Source organism: Sparus aurata, chromosome 14 (assembly GCF_900880675.1).
Source record: "Sparus aurata chromosome 14, fSpaAur1.1, whole genome shotgun sequence".
Taxonomy (NCBI): Eukaryota; Metazoa; Chordata; class Actinopteri; order Spariformes; family Sparidae; genus Sparus; species Sparus aurata.
Window position 1 is genome coordinate 16283834 of NC_044200.1, and position 22512 is coordinate 16306345.

The 22512-nt window shown below is 41.8% G+C and overlaps 1 protein-coding gene across 4 annotated transcripts in view; it reads left to right on the plus strand.

The window, feature by feature from the left end:
* sema3aa (sema domain, immunoglobulin domain (Ig), short basic domain, secreted, (semaphorin) 3Aa) overlaps positions 1–22512 on the plus strand; it is a 117259-nt gene that overhangs the window by 32382 nt on the left and 62365 nt on the right. The window contains exon 2 of one of the 4 annotated variants that reach the window (XM_030439683.1): positions 10646–10758. The exons of 2 other annotated variants lie outside the window; for them this stretch is intronic. Coding sequence is in view for 1 of the 2 variants with exons in the window: in XM_030439682.1 (XP_030295542.1) it covers positions 18434–18455 (22 nt within the window). In the remaining variant the exon portion in view is untranslated. Of the gene's footprint in view, positions 1–10645; positions 10759–18418; positions 18456–22512 lie in introns of those variants that run through there. One more of the 4 variants, XM_030439682.1, reaches the window with a different exon arrangement.

Consider the following 22512-nt stretch of genomic DNA (forward strand, 5'->3'; position numbering starts at 1 on the left):
GATGTCAAAAACATACAGGAAAGAGATCATAATGTAAGTGCATTCAGTTGGCACCCTGCTTAGTCGGTTGCAGTGGCTGCTAGAAGTATGAAAGATGAATGCGCAGTTATCTAGCTAGTATTAGCATGTCAACGCCAAATCTCAGGTATTTGGTGGTATCACAATTTGCCAACAATAATTTTTGATGTGATCCAAATGTCTGTAGTCATTGTTTTTGTTGTTGTTGTTGTTGTCCTACATCTTGTCCTTCTTATAATTCTAGTAGACATTAGATGGATATGGCTTGGTGAGGTAAGATGGAAGTAGTACTTCTGGATGACAGCAGTTCCACATTTAAAAGTGAACTGGTGGAACTTGTACCTGGCGAGTATCTCTGTAATATTAAAGGTGCACTTACTCAACACTCAGAAGAAACGGCAGCTGCTGTTAGCTGGTTAGCTCAGTTAGCTGTGCATCTCATGGTGCAGACTGGAGCTGGAAGCACCAGGAAGGTGTGGAAGTGTGCAAAAGCTGCATCCTTGAACCTTTTTGGGGCAATTTAGAGGGGCTTTCAGGAATAACTTTAATCACAAACAGACACACAAACCCTTTGGCAATTATACCAGCAGGGTAGTTATATTATCGTAAATGAATAAGGATTAGGTGAAAGAAATCTGATTTATAAAGTGCTTTATTTGTGTTTAATTGACGAGATTAACTTAGGCATTTGTAGAGTCTAAAATTAATGTCTGATTAGCTGGTGCTGATTTTCAACAATGCTAAGTTAATTAAATGTTTCCACCGTCTGGAGTTCATTACATTATTTGGACATAATGAATGTTAACTCTGGGTCCCTGTCTAAAGTATTGAAACAAAAAATCTGGGAACCTGATGCTTCTTTTTCTGGCCTCAGTAAACATTTCTTCCCTAAAACACTTAAACAAGAACAATAAAAGAAGTCACCACAGTTCTGATTACATGTTCATTGTTTGCCAACAGAAGCGTATCTGTTCGTTAGCTTTTATGACCATCTTAAGATGCAATATCAGGGAGATGAAAAGATCTAATTTATTGTCTGGCTGTTATTTCTTGTTATTGTGATATCCCAATGTGATATCATGAAATCCTCATAACATTTTTGTGGATGTTTTTATATGTGGGCAGAGCCGCCCTTGAAAAAAGCCAAACATTTCTCTTTTAACACTCTCGCAGCATAGTGAAGCAGTCACATAGTGGTCAGTCTAAACTTGCAACACATCCACAATTAGAAAAAAAAAAAAAAAAAAAAGGCTTCATTTCCAGCTCACGAGGATATGGGTAAAATCAGAGAACCAGCGACTGGAATTCTTCTTGGCAGATGGCTTGATTTTATAGCAAAGGGTGACTTGTGAATGAGTCAAATCCACTTTGGGGGGGTTAACTGCTGCTCTGGTACCTGTGAGAAAACCACTCACTGTACTCCAAGCCTGATTAGTCAAGGGTTTGGGGTGAGCCCTCTGAATGCTTGTGGTTTTCAATTTAAGGCCTTGAAAAGCATCCAAATAATCTTGTGGCAGCCCCAGAATAACTTCTCCGCTTGGCGAAAACTGGAATGTGGAAGCAGAGACGTCCAGTGGTTGATTTCATGCCCCTCGTGTGATTAACCAATCACAGTCAGTGATGAGCCATGGGAAAAGTAAACACTTTCTTTCTGTGCAGCAACCTAACTTCTGAGAGCCAAAAACTTCAGATAGTTTCCTCCTGTCAGGTTGTGTTTAATCTAACTCCAAGCACAAACAGTTTTGACGTTGTGATTAATTCAGGTTACATGAAAAGGTATCCTCAGGTTGTTACTATTTTTAAACTGGGAAAGCCTTTTGCAACATTAGATATTGTAAATATTGGATTGCCAGTCCACCACTGGTTGGCTGATACCACTTGAGGCCCTGACACATCAAACTGAAAAAAAAAAACGAATAACTAGCAGCTAGAAAGAACTGCCAGAAAGCTGCACTTGAACACACCAACAAGTTCATACCTTCTCTTGATATATAAAGCATTGTTATGATTAACCAGCAATTTTAGACACCACCCTCGGTAATAAAGTAAATTAGAATCGAGCTGTTAGCTGACTAAAAGTTGGAAATGGTATTGGTGAAGAGGCAGAGGAGAAAAATAAGATGAAAATAGATAAATAAATGGGCAAAATGGATGGATGCTACAGCGACAGGCTCGAGGGGCTTCAGAGCGACTTCTCTCACCGATGAGCTGCAACCGATTCTACATGCACAATTGGCCAAAGAGAAGCCAACAGGCGCCGTCTGCCCTTCCATGTCAAATGGCCGACCGTTGGCCTGGTATGTTAGGGCCTTTATGTTATGATATCAACAGAGGCCGAACCCAAAATGCACGACTCGAGACTCAGGCAGCTATAGTAAAGTCAATATTTATTGTAATATGAGGAATCGTAGTGGGTAGTAGAAACGACGACTCCTGGCTTGGCGTCCCTTGAGGCAATGGCGGCGCCACGTAGCCACGCGGTTCGCATCCCGCTGTTGGTCCGGTGGGCGGTGGAGCCTTCACGGCTGGGTAGGGAAGCACAGGAGCCCGGGCGGGCACGTAGATGTCGATGACTCGACCAAAACTTAGGCAGGGGCTGTAGACTGGCAGGCAGGCAGGCAGGCAGGCAGGTAGGCAGGCAGGCGGGCAGGAAGGAGCAGTAGAAACACTGGGACACAAGGAGATGCAGGTCAGCAAACAAAGCTGCACAAGCTAATGACTCGATTGAGCAGAACTCAACACGAGGAGCCAGGATCGAGAACTCAGTATACCGCTATGACTGATAGTAGGATCTGGTGATGAGTGACTGAAGGTCCAGAGGCTTTATGGAGAAGTTGATTGCTGGATGTGTCCCACCTGGTGCTTCCTGCAGGAGAGAGTAGCCACGCCCATGCACAGACAACACAGACAGGGGAGGGGGACACAGGAGGATCAGACAGACACAGGGAGAGAGACAACACAGGGAGAGAAGACACTGCCAAGACCCAGATCATGACACTTTAGGTGGAAATAAAACCCTGGAACATCATAAACATAAAGACACACCTGAAGATAAACTGAAGCCAGAGATCACATCTTCATAATACAGTGAGATGAACAGTTTTGTTCTTGCGTCTCCCCCAGCCAGCTTCTGTGTCCTCTATAAACATCTGCAAAGCTTCAAACAGTAAAAGAATGTATAAAATTGTCTGTTATTCAGATCAAGAAGTGAAGATTAACATGCGTGTTATTGCTCATTACCAAGGAGGATTGTTTTTGCAGTGTGCGGTCGGTCCGTCGGTCGGTTTCCACAAAATTTGGATGGAAGCTGGATCTCGGCACAAAATAGACCCCCTTAAATTTTGTTGCGGATCTGGATTAAGGGACAGATCCAGGATCTTTGTCTTACTTTCTTTTGTTTATCTACAGCACTTTCTACATTTCTCAGGGAATGATGCATACATCTTGATGAAAAAAGGCGTATAGATCATGCAGATCCAAATTAAAAAACAGGTTTTACTTTATGTTGGATTAGGCTTGATTGACTTTTTGGGCCTTTGGCGGAGGTATGCACTCTACTGTGTCATTCTAGTTTAACATATAATATACTGGGGAAATCAAATCACTCAATTAAAAGATGATTAAGAGAAAACCTGTGTCTGTGGTGTCAATTCCACTTCCCATATGTTTTTTGTGCAATCTCAACAATAACAAAAATTAACCAGCCTTTAATGAATTCAAAATAAATCATCATATATTACTAAAAGCATTTAGCAAACAGAGAAAACAGAATGAAAACACTAATTGTGTAGAATGCTGGCTCTTGCTCTTGTTCCTCTGGCCTCCTCAAAAGTTATGAAAGTAATTACCAAAAATAGATACATGAAAGCATCAAAGCCACCTCTGTATTTGTGTAGTGTCTTTTTTTGTGACCTGTAAAAAAAAAGGATCATAAATGTATTAAGATTAAAAAAACTATTTTAGTTTACTGGTCAATGATGAATCTGTTAATCAAATATAGAAACTTCCTGTCTTCTTCTGCTGGCTCTTCGTTTTTCTCTCAGCAGTGGAGAGCCCCCCATCACAGCTGGAATCGATACACTTTTCCTGGGAATGTGATGCATGAATAGATAATTATAGTCAGTATGGCACAGGGAGAAGGCCAATGAGTTGCAAGCTTTCCGTAATTACTCTTCGGCATGTGAAAATAAATGCCTGCAGTGCTGATTCCAGTGCTGCGAGAGTTGGTGTTAAAAGGAGCTGATAATGCCTGCAGAGTCACCGCTAGCTGTGAAACAAAAGTAGGTTACAGACTTAAAATGTGAGGAAGAGCTGCTGAGGTGACGATACTGTATTCTAGCACATTATGGAGTGAAAGCAACACTGAGACGACTTTTTAATCTTACTAATTAATCTTCCTGCTCCGATTTATTCTGAAGTTATCTTCCACATATCCTGATGTAAAATGCAAGAGTATGGTTTCATCTGTTCATCTTTTTTTTTTTTTTTGCTCTTTGCTTGAATACAACAGTCGGTGCATCCTTGACCACACCCTCTATCCTCCAGAAGGGGTGATTCAGGGGTGAGCAATGAGGTAGGACTGAACAATGTGCCATTACTCACCAAAAATCCCCCATGTGTAACCATGGGTGGTATTAGAAATTGCAGTTATTGGCTTTTGTGATCAGCGGTCGATGCCGCAGATCTGCTTTGTTTTACACATGACGGAACGAGAGGACGTCAGCTAAACACACACACACACACTGTTTTCATGATGCAACCCGTCAACTTGAGCATGACGGCCAAGTGCAGCCACAGGAACCCATTACAGAGGAGGAAAGGCTGATTTTAAACATGGCTCTGCGACGCATTGATGAAAAATAACCTTTTAGAAGCCATGCATGTTATCCTCTGGGACTTACCCCAACGCCGCCATTGTATGTGAGCTGGATATTGTTAGGAAAAGAATCAAAACTCAATTTTTTGCTTGAATTGTTTTTCTCTGGTGCAGCCAGATTCTTTCCTGTAGGTATATGGGTTAACTGTAGCAATTGAGGCCCTTGTTGTGGTGTATTTGCTGTGTTAAAGGCGCACAGCAATAGAGCCAATCTCCTGTGGGACACTGATTGAGTTTGAAATAGGGCAGGTTAGCCCTGAGGTATCTGAACAGGTTTAATGGACCTGCAGGAGCCCCCTAAGGACGACGCCGGCTAGCGAGGGTCACAGCAGGGTCATGTTTATTCAGTGAATCTTGGAGTGTGCCTAAAACCACGTGGTTCCACCTTGTCCCCTTTAGCTCTTTCACCGAAGCTGCGTCTCCAGCCCGGACTGACCGTGAGCGTGGCTCAGGCCACATCTGGATGCAATTCCCTGTTAAGCTGACGCTGAAAAATCCTACTGAAACTCTTCAGCCTGAGGGAAAGCAGGGGGATTTTAATATAACCAAAATGGAAGGAGGATGAAATAGTAAAATGGAACTGCTGTTTTATTTTCTTTATTTATTTATATTTCAGTGGACCATGGTGTCTGTCAGCCCTAAACGATTGCTTGTACTGTGGCCTGTCAAATCTGTGGATTTAGACAAATGTGACATATTTATATGGATATATCGTAGCCTTGTGGGATTAGGTGGAGGGAGCACAGTTTCACATTGGAGGCCTGTTTGAAATGAGCAGTCACATTTCATTAAATCCAACCAGATTTTGGAGTACCTGCCAATAGTTAACTACTCTTTTCTGTGAGTGATGCAATGGGGAAACAGACCATGCATGTGACAAGCAGAATATGGCAACCGAATGTATGTTTGACTAGTTTTTCTATGCAGCGTTCTGGACCATGGCTTAACTACAATAAAGGCAGTGTAAGATCCTCAGCAAAGGCTTGGCAGTCGTCTGCAATATAAGCCCAACCACGATCTATTAGGCTGTTAGCTTCACATTTTATCAATAGTTGGAAGAGAAGTGGGGCCACAAAAATGAGAAATGTGTTCACCATTAAGAATCTGAAACATTCCATTCACCATGAGGTTAGTGGCAATTTGTCGTATGGTCTACAGTTTCTCATTAAATTTTATATTTTGCACCAGTTTGTGTCAGTAACAAAATATTATTCACTGAACTCAGTATGAGGTATGAATGAAAATAGACATATATAAGTTTAGAGAGAATGTAGTGCTATTAGTTTGCTTGTAATGTCACATATTTCACTTATAAAAACAGAGGAGAGGGACATACATTTCAATCAACCAACACATGATAGAAAAAGCTTCACCCAGTAAAGGTCTTACTGTTTTAGTTTTGCTCTGCTTACATCTTTCCAAAACCGAATGCAAACCCACCATGACATCACCCGCTGGTTTGTCGACTCAAGTTTGGCACTGTGGCTGTCGCCATCTTGGTTTTTATATCCTGATTGGATCTGACAGAAAACCCAAGAACACATTTTGGTTGAAACTTGTCAGTCACAAGGTCGCCATATCCCAAAGAATACCCTGCCTTATTGTCTGTTTTACTGTAAATAGGATCATAATAATGCTAATAAAGACTTGAACTAGTGACTGAGACCATCAACTTATTAAAGAACAGTTTAATAAGGTAATGAATCAAGTGAGAAGTGGGGTCGTTTTCTCATAAGCTTCCATACAATCATCGGTTTGTTTGTGGAAGTTTGGCATCATGGCCATACCCAACTTGGTTTTTAGTTACCATACTCGGACAAGAGGGTGAAGCTGGAGAGGCTATCCTGAATGGTTCACATTCACATCTGTAGCTTATTTCGTCGGCCGGCCTTCTTGTAAAACAGATATGTTATTACACAAAGCTTGATTCTCACTCTGATTTATTTGGAATTATCTGATTAACTGGTTATTTTGTGCTCCCAATAGATCAAACTGATATTGTTGCCAAGTTCTCACAGGAGCCTATAGCTACTCAGTAGCTGAGTTAGATTGCTTGTGAAAGCTCTTCATTTGCATTGATGGGCTGTGAACTTCCCCTCACCCCTTGGACCAGAGAGCTAAAGAATGTATCTGCCGTTCACTTCAAATAGAGGTATTGAGTTAAGGTGAAAATCCGTCTAATATGGAAAAGAATATACCTGTCATGTCCTGTAACACTGACTACTGAGCAATGAAAGAATATAAAGAATACGGTGTTGATCTGCGATTGTTCTTCATGCACTTTAGTTTGTGGGAGTCTACCAAGACATATGCACCCCATTAGTGTCACAAAGGTGTTTGCCATGAATGTATGTGTTTGTGTGTAGATCGGTGCACTCATGCAAGTGTATAATTCCGGGACATCAGTGGTCAAACCCCAGCGGTCTACTGGGATTTGCGAGGTATCATATTCAGGTTTTTTGATCCGGTGTAAGGCGCTGACTGACCCGCTAAGACAGCAGAAAAATCAAAACCAGCTGGGAGATGTCACTCACTGTTTACTGATATTTATCTGTTCCTCACACTGATTACGCGAGCAAAGGAATTGTGAGCCCGGTGAATGGAACGAGTCAGTGAGAGAAAAAGGTACCCGACAGGAAGGATTTGTTGAAATAAACAGTGAGTGAAAAGGAAATAGGGGAGCAGAGAGTTGGCAGAGGGATCAGCGTGAGAGATGATGGAGGTGATACGGTCGGTTCACCCAAATTACCCATGTAGTTTTTGTTTCATCTGCTGATATTTTGAGATATTCCTCACTGATATTTGTGCCACAGCCCAATGGAATGGAGGTAATCAGCATTTTGTCAGGATTTAAAGTTCTTCCAATGAAAATTGTTGACAGGGTGGTCTGTGGATTTTCTCGAATAACAAGTATATTTCCTCTGGAAAGACAAGTTGTTATTCAAATCATAAATATAAATATATATCTTTTTTTAAAAAAGGTCTCTGCTTTGAACAACATTCCTTTCACCTCAGTTGCACTGGGCAAGCAGCAGATAGACAGGAAGCCAAAAGTATCTTTGTGGTAATCTACAGACCGCCCTCTCAATCCGTAAAAATATAATCAAGGAGCTTTTATCAACACTGACATGGACAACGGGTTTCACTCAGTGCTTCGTCAGGCTCTGGAAAATGTGCACTGGGCCAATGGCTCAAATACTAAGGCATAATGTACAAAAATAGATAAATACCATTCTTAAAAGTAGTAAACCAACTGATTTACTTGATTGACTCATGGTGGCATGGTTTGGGTCCCTTTGTCAACTTGAGATTTTTCAGACCAACATGTCCAAGAGTGTTTTCCCACCACTATCATCCAAATAACAGATGAGGGAATATCTTCCATCCCTCTGGTGGAGTTCCAGAGACTTAAGGAATCAACGCCAAGGCACATTGAAGTTAATTCTGGCAGCATGTGGTGGCCCAACACCTTATTAAGACAAACTTCAAATAGCACAGGCAATCCAGGCACTCCAAACTAGAAAAAGTACCAAAACGAGGAAGCAAAAGTATATAAAACCTTTATTCTAAACAACAAAAAACAACATGGTGTGGCCTGAAGAAAGGAGGAATTCACATGACCCAGATAATGACGATAGCAAGTGAAACAATTCCATAATAACGAAACAATGAAATGATAAGAGATGGGATGACACGGATGTTTATATGCCTACAGTGTTCAAAAAAGTTTACACGCTTACAATTACCCTGAAAGGCTGTAAGAAGAGGGAACCCTGTCCAGAAAAATATTATTACAGAAAACATGTCAAAGTACTAACTTTACAAGACACTTGATGTTGTTATTTTACTTTAGTCACCCGTTTATAGGCGCACATGTCCTGAAAGACAATAATGAAACATAGAACAGAACAATACGCACTGGATCAAATGAAAAACCATTAAGGATTTTAACTTACAGCTGCGTTAAAGATTCTAATGCACGCTAATGTTTATGTTGCTAACACTAGCTGGGCGCTAGTATGCTGGCCGCGTAATTTAGAACTCAGCCTTTTTATAAATTTTTTTTCCCCCTGAACTGGCAACTACTGGAACTCTTGATCTCTGATGAAACACAGAGACCATGTGATTCCAACATGGTTATACTATTGGCTTACAAACCTGGTTAGAAGCTGGAACCAGCTGTCAGATTTCTTACACCGAAATAAACAAAATAAATCATTTTGGACCCAACAAACATTTTAAAAAGATCAATTCACAATGTTTTTAGGGAAAAAAATAACTTTTTTTCTGCACCTTTCTACAAGCTCTGAGGATGTATTGTGTATTATAACTATATACTATTTGTCTACAAAAGAATAATATCAACACGATGTGAATATTAATGGGCAATAAAAGTGATAATAAAAATAAAATAACCAAATCAAATAAGAAGACAAAAATGTTGTTTATCTGTTTGATGTGACACTTTAATAATTCAGCTACCACATCTTATGATCTGTAGATCTTACATCTGTTGCTCATATTAAAGCTTATAGGCTCGAGGATACAACAGCAAACCTTTGATTGGATGCAACAAAGAGCTGAGGTAGCATGCTGGGATGCCTTCTCCACATGCCTCCTCAGCCTCCTCTTCTCATCAGATCATGGCCCGACGAGGTCACGGGTTCCTGGATCAGAAACCCCGCTCCCCCTCCTCCTTCGTTCTCCCCGGTCCTGTCCGGACCTCTGCGTTATCAGCTCTGTCAGATTCACAGACAGCGGAGGTCTGGGACCCTCTTCCTGACCTGCCCATCTTCTCCCAGAGGAATGCAACTAATGAGGCACTATGGGGAACAGATGCGGAGAGGGCAGCCTGGGCAAAAACAACCTGCCACAGTCACTTAATGATCACACACACACACACACACGGTTATGTCACAGGGGCTTTCAGGGCAGATTGTTTGTGTGTGTTTGTATATATGTTGTCTTCATGCCATGTGTGCAGCTCATTCTGCAAACATCCACGGTGTGAGTTCTCTTTGATGACTCATCTGATTTATTTCTCCTCCTTTAAATTCAGCCTTGTGTCAAACCTTTTTGTATGTGGAGGAGTGAGGGAGGACATTCATTACTGGCCCTCATTTCTGTACATATCAGGCAGGAGAGATGCCCCTCAGCATCTGGTATGTAATTTCAGGAAGGGCTGAGCCGTCCAGAACACTCTATCCCTCATTTTTCCGAAGATATGAAGCGGTTTATTATTACAGTACGGAAGTAATATCAGATGCGACGTGTCCACACGCCAAGAATAATGCCCCGAACATGCCTTGAATCACACATGGTCACTGCTCAGGCCTGCACACATGCATCCCTGCCTGCCCTTGGGAAATGGGCTCATTCTGACTCTCCAAGGTTTCAGGCCTCCACTTCAATCATTGCTGTAAATGTTAGGACATGTTTGTGTTTGTGCAATTGCCTGCTGTGTACTCCAATGCCCTGTGTTGTTTGCATCAATTGTGGTCGGATAGGATTAAAGGGCCAGTTCGTAAAAACAAGGGGAGGCTGCCAAGAGCAAACAAGGGAATGAAAGGACGGGGGATCTGTGCCAAGTGCTCAGAGACTGCAAGGAGTCTTTGGAGAAGTTAAACTCTTATGTGATTAACATAGTTATATGCATATTTCTGTCCTCTTGGTCAGTGTTTTTCTTTATCAATATGTTTGGAAATGAAGTATGACGGCACTGATATCAAATATGTTTTCCTGTTTTAATAGGATCACTGTGCCAGAAGGGAATGAAGAGGAGGGAGGAGTTGGTTTCATAATGGGAGGCAGGCGGTATATCTGCTCCAGATGTGTGTTGACATACTGTCAAGTTGTTTGATCAGGTACCACGAGGCCCGAAATCTCTTTCTGTCCATCTCTTTTTGTCTCACACTCTCTCTCCTTCTTACTTTCCTTTCATACCACCTTTTCCTGTCTCACCTTCCGTCTTCCCGTCTTCTCCCAGTGAGAAACTTTACATGGCCACCTCATCAGACTCCATTTTTTTCCTGCTTGTCCAAAAGAGAAAGATGATCCAGACAATGGAAATGAGCACATACCAGCTGTTGGTAGCGATCAGCTCACGCTTACCTCAGTCCCAGATCGGACCACAGATTAAATACAAAACAGAGACTCATGCTTACTGCATCTGGATGCTGAGTCCTTTTCATGAGAGTCCGAATCGCTTTTGGCACGCCATCAGCGGAGGCCTCACTTTCATGTACATATTGAGATTTATGAAGTTCCAGCACATGATAAAAGTTGATCTATAGACTTCGGCAGGTACAGATTGTGAAATACAGATCACTTCAGAAATATCATAGGAAACACTTCACAATAACCTACACAAAAATGTGAGCAGTTACTGAGGAGCGAGTATGGAATGAGTTAGGGATAGTTAATGAGTCGTTAATGAGTAAATCCTAATAACTGTGATTTCAGGACTGTATAGTAGAGAATGATGAGTTACTGACTGAGAGACATGACATTTTTATCTTGAGTCATTCCTGAACAAGTCGCTGAGTGTAGTTTATTACTAATTACTTAATCATTAGTTGCTCTTTTAATGCACCTTCAAGTAAAGTAAAACATAATATTGAGTCGTTACCCAGTAGACTCATTGAAGACTTTTACTTGAAGGTGCACAAAAAGAATAACTAATGATCCAGTCATTAATAATTACTGAGTCATTACTTGATGGTTAATGAAGAAGACCTTACGAAGAAAGTGGTCAGTCTGTCAATTCACAGATATTTATGAACTAAGCATTACCTAATGATTCATTAATAAAGTATCTCCCAGTCTTCTCTAGTAACTTAGTAATTACTCAATAACAAATCATTAACTATCAAGTCTTTCTTGAATCATTCCTTTCTTTACTGTAAATTGGTACCATGACATAATTTTCACTATCCTCCAGTCTATGTATGAATAGATTACAAGATGCTTGATACTAAAGTTTCCTTATATATACCAGGTTTAAATTTACACTCTGACTGTTTCCACAACTTTTCTGTGTCTCCCTTAACAGCACTGTTTATGTGTCTAGACACAATCATAATGGTTCGCAGTACCTTCCATTTACAACTAGCATTAGCTCTTTCCTGGCAGGAAACGGGAGCTGAAATGCCAACCCAACAGCGTGGCACAATGAAATCTGCCCAAAACAACTAGGCCCACCCAAATCTAAACAGTTTAACAATGTGAAAATAAGGATGTAACACAGAAGGTGCTCCATAGCTCCAGCGTTGCTTAGTGCTAAAGGTCTTTAAATGTCCCACGGGAAAACACGAGCACACAGAGATTGAGGAGTCAGGCTCGGCTTGGTAGGAGCTCAATAAGACACATTTTGTGATTGTGGTTAACTTACACTAACATGACAAGTTCCCCCCCCCAATTAGCCTCCTGCAAAATCTCTGGATGTGAGCGAGACCTCGATGACCGACAACCTTCTCAAGCTGCCCGATCATCACAAAATCTGCTGGGACTTGGCAAGTCTTAACAGATTTTTAACAGCCCTGTAATCATATCGATCGGCGTCCAGGTCTGAGGGGCGTCATTGATTAAGTCATAAATAAGAGGCATGTCTTAGCGAGAGGGGTTATACAACAAACAGCTTCTGAATTTGAGCGTTTGAAGCGGGCGGATGAAATAGCCATGAACTTTGTGGGAGATTGACCCGAGGGCTGGAGTCGACTGACTTTAAAACTATAATCTCCATACCAAGGTGCTGTTGGGGTCGGCTTCCTGATTGAATAATCGAAGATGCACCGGGAGGAAATGAGGGAATCAGTTTCGAGGGATTGGGTTATCTAAGTAGAAAATTACACTATTGATTTTCATTAAAGCGCCTGGCCTCTTGTGAAAGTGAATTCATTAAGAGGAATTCTTGAGGTCTGACTGTCGGCACATTGTTCTCTCCTCACATCGTCTTTTTCTTTGTGTACTTGTTGTTTTGTCTTTTTTCATGGGTTATAGTTTGATAGTAATGTGGAAGCAAATGGATGCTGTAAGACTTCAATTTATCATCAGAATGTAACTAAGTACATTTACATCAAAGTGTCTGATATTTTCATCTAGATCCATGCATAATTCCCTGAAAACGAAAAAGATTCCTGTATCCATCCCTTCTTCTGGATCCGCACCATCTCCCATCCAAGTTTCGTGTAAATCCGTTAAGTAGTTTTTGTGTAATCCTGCTGACAAACCAACCAACCAACAAAGGGACACAGTTGAAAACATAGCCTCCTTGACTGAGGTATTTCAGTCTAGCTGGAAAACACAAAGTCACAAAGCTGAAAACAGGCTGTTTCTGTGTAGTTGTGGGTTGTTAGTTTAGGTTAGCGGACTCAATATCTAAACCAACGTTAGCTGGTCTTGCTCTATGTTAGGAGATCAGAGAAATGGCACTGAAGGTTGAGCCTGAATGGAATCAGTCTGTCCTATCAGGTTCAAACCAGATATATTCAGATTGATGGTATTGTTTCAGTGCTATGGTTGTTATTTGAATTATTAGGTATTCAGTTGCTTGTGAAAATAAAATTAAGATGTATACAGCCTTCCTAGCTCTCCTTAAGTGCTCTCCATTCAAGTCACACAGCTAAATACAGTGTGGTTGTCTAAAAGACAAAAATTACACAAGGAATTTCAGAAGCTTTCTTTGTAAAACTCTCCTGTCAGACAGCGTAATCAGACAGCCTGCTTCGGTTTCTAATCTTCAAAGGCTTGGCTTGCATTCCTTTTGTGTTTTTCGAGAATATTTTCTGTCTGCAAGCATTCCCACCTCTGCGTCCGGTTTCATGTTTCCCTCCATTATGAAACCTCCCTCGTAGCCGAACATGAATGACGGGACAGTGCGAACGCGGGGTTGCTCATACTGAAGCCGGATCGAATCTCACTGTGTCATAGACGGCGCACATCAGAGTCTTGAAATGTCTTCATTGTACGATTGGACATATTATTATCAAAGACATGTTTGTAAGATAAAGAGCTATTACACAATACAATGTGCCCTCTGTACGTCGGCCTGCCTGAAGAGATCTCCTTCGGTTTCACAGCAGGCTCACTCTGCGTGATTTTGATCCAACTGCAGCTGAAGCTTATGAGGAGTTTTTGGGTGAAATTGATATTTCAGTAACCAAGATATCACCCTGAATAGGATGTTTTGGACCTTAGATTCAAAAAAAGGTGTTTATGTTCTTTACCTCTAACCTCTTTAACCTTTCCTGAAGTGTTTCCTCTCAGGGCTTCAAATACCAATAACTGGACTCAAGTCAAAGTGATAGACCTCTTAAGCAGAATGATGAAACAGCACCTTCTGACCTATGGGATTGTCTCCGTTTTACCAGTGCAGCAGGGTGTAAGTCATAATGTCAGCCTCCCTAAGCCGGGGTCCATGCATCTTCCGCTACACATGAACCGTCCCCTCTCAAACCCGTTGACCTCGGCACTAATACAGGTAACACCGTGGTAATACCAGCACTGAGGCAGCTTTGGTTGTAGTATTGAGAGGAGAAGCGAGGCAAACAGAAAAGTGCTTGGCTGGGGCACGGGAATCAATGGCTAGGTTGGACAGAAGGCCAATGCAATCAGGGAGCCGAATGAAGCGGACTGGAAGCCTGCTGAGCCAGCACCAATGCACACACACACACACACACAGAGTCATTTGGAACTGGGTGCCTTCTACTTGTCCTCTGGGCGGCAAACACAACAAAGCTACAAGCAGCGCCACAAGCCTTTCACTTTTTTCTCCCGCAGTTAATCTCCTCCAAGCACATGCACCCAACTCTTCTCTCTTCAAACCACAGCCTGCCTGTATTTATTAATAAGAGCCTCGGAGACAGAGATGGATGAACTCCATTTTGATTTCAATGCAGTTTTTATTTGAGAGGAAAAAGGGCTGCAGCGGGAAAAGAAAACATTTTTTTTTTTCATGCTTATGGAAGTGCTGTTTGAGTAGAAAAACATGGAGGCATTTGCAGGTTGAGGTCACTTGGACCGTAGTGCATTGTCGTCATTTCTGTCCCTCTCAGCGTGTGTGTTTGTTTGCACGCCGCCGCTGTGCATGTTTGTGTGTTTGCGTTCTGCAGAGGCTTGTTAAAAAGTGGTGACAGAGCTCTGCTGGATTTCCAGGTTCGCTCATAAACATCAGCACATGGAGGTTCCGCAGCTGGATGCGCAAAACAGCGTTTCAGTATGGGAAATCTCAAAATAGGCGCCCGGCGAGGAGATTTGTTTCATATAAGGGGCTCAAACTCCGACACTTTGATTTTCTCTGGGAGCTTTCACTTAAGGGTGGTCGAGTTGAATGCGCTGAGGTCGCTGCTTTCATTCATCTCCAATGAAAGCATGTGTGGTGTGGTTATTGTGGACCACAGACAGTAGTAGTTACTGTAAAATCAGTCAAAGACTAAACAGGTCTCGCTGTTGAACAGGCAGAATGGCCAATACAGGCTCCTCTGGGTGGAATAATACGGGACTGTTTTCTTTGTGAGATCTCCGCTGGCTGGCCGACGCGCTGGCACGCTGTTTTCCTGTTAAATCTCGGTTGAGGTCTCTGTCCTCTGGCTCCATTGTATACTCAGCCTCATCTGTGAGCACAGTGGGAGTTTTTCATAAGCCGTGTGTAGTCTGCAGAGATTTTCTGTGTGTGCACGAGTATGTGACCTTAAAGATTTGCATGCGCAGGGAGAATCGTATATCTGCGTGTGTTGTAGGCCAAAGCCTGACCCCTGTGCAGGAAGAGCTATTGTTGTTCTGACATTTTCTCAGGAAGTTGGGATTTATGAGAAAAAGCTTCAAGGGAGATAACCTATAGTGATACTAAGAATAAGACTCTAATTTTAACCTGAATGACATTTCTGTCACACTTGAGACTTTGACAAAAGAATCAACAGATTCTTTTATCATTCAACTTTAAAGTGGTTTCTGTTAAAACTAGGAAAATGGAAGAAGTCCAAGACCCTCTGACCAATATGTTGTTTTCAAATCAACCATCTGCTTCTGATATTCAGATGACACTGTTGGTGTGCAGTGACAGTATATTTACCACAGAGAGATATTTCCTCAGAGCATAGTGCGTCAAATTGTGATGAAATATAATCTACTGGATTCATGTTCATGGACAGTTTCAAATTGTTTTCATGACTCTCGGCATTCATGATCCATGCCGGAGGGTTCTCAGGGTGGATGGTGGGTGTACAAAGTCCAGGACCAGAATCCGGTCTGTGTTTAGGTTTAGGCAACATAAGCACTTTGGTACTTTTGGTATACACTCAGTTCATCAAACAGTCACAAAATGTGATTTATAAGACTGACTTTGATTAGGGTGAGAGAAAGATTGTGAAGTCCAACAGGCAGCATATCCCAAGAGTCAACACTGCTAACTGGAGCTGCTGTTAGCTAGCTATTTCAGTTAGCCATGTAGCTAGGGGTCTGGACGTGTGTTTCTAGGTGTTAAGTTCAGTAGTTTTGGACTATGACAGGCCAGGGCTAGCTTGTTAGCTTGCCATCTTTATGAAATATCTTTGCAACAATAAAGAGACATCCCAAAATAAAAACCCATTGCACCTTTGAGAGCAAAAAGAACCATTAAAATCATTATTACTTTGTTATTTAAATGTAAAAAGTACATTTTAATCAGAAGAGGAATATCTTCAATGACTGGTTTATTTTTATGCTTAAACAAACCAAATAAACAAACTCTATTTGTTTCATGACTTTAAAGGATAACACAGTTTCATTCTGTTTTACTTTTTTATATGTGGCAGGCCCTGCTGACCCAGCCACCTTTCTGGCTTCAAACAGCGATCTGGGGACTTTATTCTAATCTGAGAACAGCTTGTTTATTCAGTTATGGAAAAAATTATTATTTCTAAGTTTGTATTATTACCTCGTTAATATTTTACATTTTGAAATTCTGAGTTTGAATTTCTCCTTCAAAACTACATCATGCCCTTTTCATACTCAATTATTGAAAGGGTTAAACTTTTCATGAAAGATACATGCCCATGTACACTCAACCTATAGATTCACGATTTCACACTGTTGTTGTTTAAAAAAAGAAATTAAATGTTTGTTTGTTCTTTTGTTCAAGGCATGTTAACATTTTACCATTTAGGAAATGCAAATGTGCCCATGTCCTTGTAAATCTCTGTCCTGAACTGTTTATATGGCTAATTAGAACAATTAAGTATTGACTGTTGGATTAGGTCTCAGTAGATGTTTTAGTAACAGACGCGCTAAGTGTCAGCTGTGTTTGTGAGTGTGTGTTTGAGAGAGCGTGTGTGTGCATGCAGGGTTTAGATGACCGACTGGGCAGCGTGAAAGCACATTGTGGTGACTCCACTCAGGTCAAACTCTCTCCGGGGACTGGAAGTGGAAAGTGAATGCTGCCAGTTTGGACATTGGGCTATGACAACTGCTCTCAGCAGCATCTCATCTGACAGACCTATTAGTACTGACGCCAACACACATGCACGGGAACGGCGAACGGACACACAAGAGTACAAACATAGAGTACAGTTGGGAGAAGCCGCGCTACTGGCAAAAACTTTGATGTCCGCCCTCTCCACATTACCCTCACATAGACACATCGCATCACCGGTGGGCAGCGAAGGGGCACATTTCACATACTACGTTCTTAAACACATCACAAATCTCAGACCACAGGGTGAGAGACATTTGTGTTTCATTTCCGCTCATAAACAGCTTGCCAACGACCGCGCCTCCCCCCAAAGAGGAAATTGAACCGTCCAATCCATGCGATTATCCAGAACATAATTATTTTCAATTGATGTACAACATTGAGAGTGGTCACTCTTGGTTGAGGTGCAAGTGGGTTTCATGAAGACAGCACAAATTAAGAAATATCAGGTTGCGCGATCCAAAATAGCTTGCAACTGAGGGCAGTTGGCTAAAATTACCCGTGGCACTTTGAAAATCTTGGTTTTACCCAACACACTTCTTTTTTCACATGGAGGGAGAACCGCTTGTCAGCGAGGTTTAGAGCTTCCAGCATTTCCTCTGCCCTTGTGCAATTGTTTTCAACGGGCGCCCCTTTAATGACTTCAAATATTGTGCGGCCAAAGCGAGAAAAGAACCCAGCGCCCAATTTTAATCAAGTGGCGAGAGACCGCCACTTGGAACCACACACATAGATTTAAATGATGCAGGCGGTTTGTAGGTTTGATTTTTGTTTGTGCTAAAGCCTCTTCTAATGCGTCCGTGTGTGTTGCATACAGTCGCAGTTTGTTAATGCGAAGTCCTCTGTGGATTAGAGCTCGGATCCCGGTTATTTATGCAGACTTCCACTTGTTTATTGAATGTTTATTACAGTATTTGATTAATGTGTGTATTTTTCGGTGATTCATATTTTTGTTTGTGTATTTGAAGGCATGTTTCAGGTTTCCTTCCAGCCGTTTTCTGAGCGTTTTCATAGGTCTGGACTGTGTGATCAGAGGTCCTGAGCTGTGCCGCCTCGCTCTCAATCATCTACCCTGGCTTTGATTCGTCTGGCCGATGTTGCTGCTCAGACATCCAGGTGTTTCTCATCAGTTCCGTAGGAGGGAGTTTACTACTCACCTAAACCTTTCCATACGTAGAGGTGCCCTTTTTCCTCTGCTCAGGTTTCAGCTTACTGGGCGCTGATGAACCTCGGACAGAAAGCTCCGCTCTTTTACACTTGGAGTTTGTTAGGGCTTCACAGAGAAATGAAACACAGAAGAAGGAGCTGTTTGGAGTTAGTAATGAGTCCTGTCCCGCTCCACTGCCTCACTCACTCACTTCTCTGTCGTCTCTCACCAGTGTTGTACTCAAAAGTAATTCTTGAGTAAAAGTAAAGAATTAGATTATTAATTTGCTATAAGTGAATATAACTTGAGTAAAAGTCTTAAAATATCTGATATGAAATGTTAAGTATAAAAAGAAGAACAATGATAATATATTTGGCTCTGATGCAGCATGTTTTCTGCAGAGTAACCAAAGTTATCAAATGAATGTTGGCGAGAATGTCCAGAATGTAGTGGAGAAATTATAAAGTAGCCTGATAAAATGCCTCTCATATATCAGACATGGTTCTTGACAAACTGAGTACTGGAACCTGTAAATAACTCTGGTATCCAAACATAAAAAGACCTGTACTGTCTCTCTGCACCATCTTCTCCTTCAAGAACAATGTCCCCATTAAACATTAAATGTCCCGTCGCTACAACGTACCAGCACCCAATCGTCCCCATAAAATCAAGGGCGTGATCGAAGCTGGTAGCGGGCTTCTCATTCTTAGATTTACAATCTAATGTCATACTCAGAGAGAGAGATAGAGAGAAAAACGCTCTCTGTTTTCTAAAAAAGTCATTTGAGTATTTCTGCTGTTCAGAAACACCAGCAGATGATGATTTTGCACTAGCTGTCTGCACACACAATTTACTTGCCTGACATGTTTTAGCTACTGTCTCTATTTAATGCCCCACCTCCTGATTACTAAGTCTTCTCTGATTGGTCAACTCACACATGCTTGACCCATTACTGCTAACTAATCAAATAAAATATTATGTGCCAAACTAGCCTCTGGGCACAAATTATGCAAAAGTGCAACATGGTGACATAGGTGTGATGTCACACAGTCACGCAAATAAAGGCTGGACTACTGGCGAGGCATTTCAGGGGCAGTGTTTTCTGCGGGAGAGACGAGTTTCTGTTGATGTGGACTGTGACCTTTTTAACTTTCAAGACCTTTTATCATGCAGGAAAGCCTATATATATTATATAACCTCTTATACCTACCGTGAATGTCATGTTTATATTAAGTTTCATGTGTATAGTATTTTGTGAAATTATAGCAAAGTGTTTATTAAACCAAAAGTAAAAGCTCATAGAAAAAATAACTATGTAACACTGTATACCATGAAACCGATATTTCCTGAGATGGTTATCGGACTGTGAAAATATTTTTCAGTTGAGTTAAATTTGCTGATTTCTCAGGATTTTTGCTGTGGTAGATACGATATGATCTGTCTCCGTTTGATATTATCATTCTTTATTGGGTTACCAGAGATCTCTTTCCAGCCAGATACCACAACGTTGAGTAAATGAACATTGTCATTATGATAATACATTCTGGCTTATGTATCTTATTCCTGTCAGGTTACTGGCTGAATTAATCTGCCATGTGTTATAATGGTTAGCAGACACCTGTCAGTATAACACCACTCTGTACTGTGAGAGAGGGCACTCAACCTTTACAGAGGCCACTGGCCACTACTTCAAGCCATTACAAAGCCTGGCTGAATTCACGCCTCTCCGTTTAACAGCTCTTGGCCCCACTTTTTGGGGAAACCGGGCCCGTCCTTTTCATTGGTGCACCTGGAACAATTTTATTTGGCGCGGCTGGAAATATTCAAGGTGCAAGGAAAGAGGACATTTGTGGAGCTGTGGTGGAATGAGTCTCTTGGCTTAAATTGTTCTCGAGCAATGCCAGAGCACTTTGTTTCATTACTCCCCGAAACAGAAATTAGTTTCTGTTGCTAACAGGGTGACTAGCTCTGAATAGACTGGACATTGTGTAGCTGCTGTGGGAGAGTTGTCTTTTTTTGGACGGCTGTTTCATGCAGGTCATCCCTGGGTGAGATTTTGTGCCCATCCTTTGTTGCAGTGATGTGAATCCAGGATGTCATATTCTCTTTCTCCAGCGTGATCTGTTTCGCTGAGTCAAGAGAGCATTTTTAGACATATTCTGCTCAAATCATCCTCCACGCTTTCCCCTTTCCTTAGGCAGTTTCTTACCCTACCGTGTTACTCATTTTATTCTTTCCTTTAATTGTACCAAACATACTTCTTCAAAACCACAAACTCTTTAAAAAAAAATTTCACTGGCCAAGAAAACGGCATGGCCGGCAGTCTTGAAACAAGCACTGCCTTTGCACACGCACACACAGATGCACTCACGCACACATCTGGTTTCAGTTTCAAATGCCTTTCCTTATATATTTTCCCCCGTCCATCCTCACACACACAATAGTCTTTTTATCCGTTCTAAATCTGGCGACGCTCGACCACAGTCACCGCGTCCAAATAGGCCAATGAATCGCAACATGTCATCAGCATAATTAAGCCATTTAGGACAGAGAGCCGAATGTGTCATGCGTTTCGTACGGTGCCGAACATTTCCACATATAGATCAGGTGAAGTATTTTAGTCGCTCTTTATGAAAGGCAGGGAGGAAAATAAAGAGTGGCGGTGGCATTTCACAGAAGGCAATTACCATCAATCATGTTGAATTCTGTGTCAAGGTGGCCTGGAGTTGATTCCTGTACCGTGGGGACATCGTTCTGACAATGACATAGGATCTTCTATCGGCTACAAGCAGGAACGTAGAAGATGAAAGATCCTATTGGACCTAATGGGGGCCATGGTCTGAAATGTAATGCATGGCCATTGACTATCATTATGCCCTTGAAAAGCCAATAAACTGCTGTAGGACACAGACCATTATATGTCATTAGAACCCAGCTCATACCCTTCATCTAAACACGTTAAATTATACAGTACCCCTTCGGCATGCACACACTCTTTGAGAACAAAAGGCTGCTTCCATGTAAAAGAAAAGCTTAAAGTTAGCTAATTACATCACATATGTTCAAAAGCTTTAGCTTTAGCTGGTGATGTTTGCACCAAATTTCCCGTCAACGCAAACCACAACCACCTCCTCTATCTCGTTCGTCACTCTCGTTCGACACTTGGTGCCACTGCTGTATGGTGCACATGACTGTACACACACAATTATCGGCTGTTTCTAAGTGTTTATAGTTCCAGAGAAGGGAACTGACAGATCCCACTTCACTTTTTCCCTCCCTCGGCCACGGAGCATTCCACAGCTCTGGAGAGGTGTTGGCTAATTAGTCACGTGGCCCTTGAGGTCAGAGGTCGCCGGTGCTTCGAGCCTTAGGGGGACCCAGTGATGTTTTAGGGAGTTTTGATTGTGGATACTTAAAGCAAAAGAAATACCCTCAAGGCTCAGAGGGCCGCCTTAAGTGCATTACCTGGGTCACATCATGACAGGTGATGGGTTTCTAGATGGGGCTGTTGCATTTTTTTTGACCCGTGCTGCTCTGCTCCTCCAAATCTCTCAGGTGGATAAGAGACTGTAGTCGATGGTGCAAGGGGAAAAGGGGGCAGTCCTTCAGAAGATGACCTGAAATAGCTGCTTCTGGTTGGGGTTGGAAATTGCAGATCATTCCCTGCAAGAAATGAGAGGCCCAGGAGATGAATAGGGATAATGGCTTACCACAGAACCTACGGCCTTCCTCTTCCTGTGATGGACTTTGAGAGACAGTGTACTCCAACATACAACGATGCGGATATTGTTTGATTCTACAAATCCTCAGATAGTGCGTATGGTTAAGGTTCAGGAAACTTTGCAGTCATGGGAAATAAAAAATGGTTACGTTATGGGCTAGTTTGGTCACTAAAAAATCATGGCTAATAAGAAATAATCGAATGTTTGAAATAACAGGTGTAAAAACGTAAAGAGTTTTGGACAGATGTATAAAGACCATTGTAAGATAGCTGCTGGTGAACTCCTGGGTTCCTGGGGTTCATAG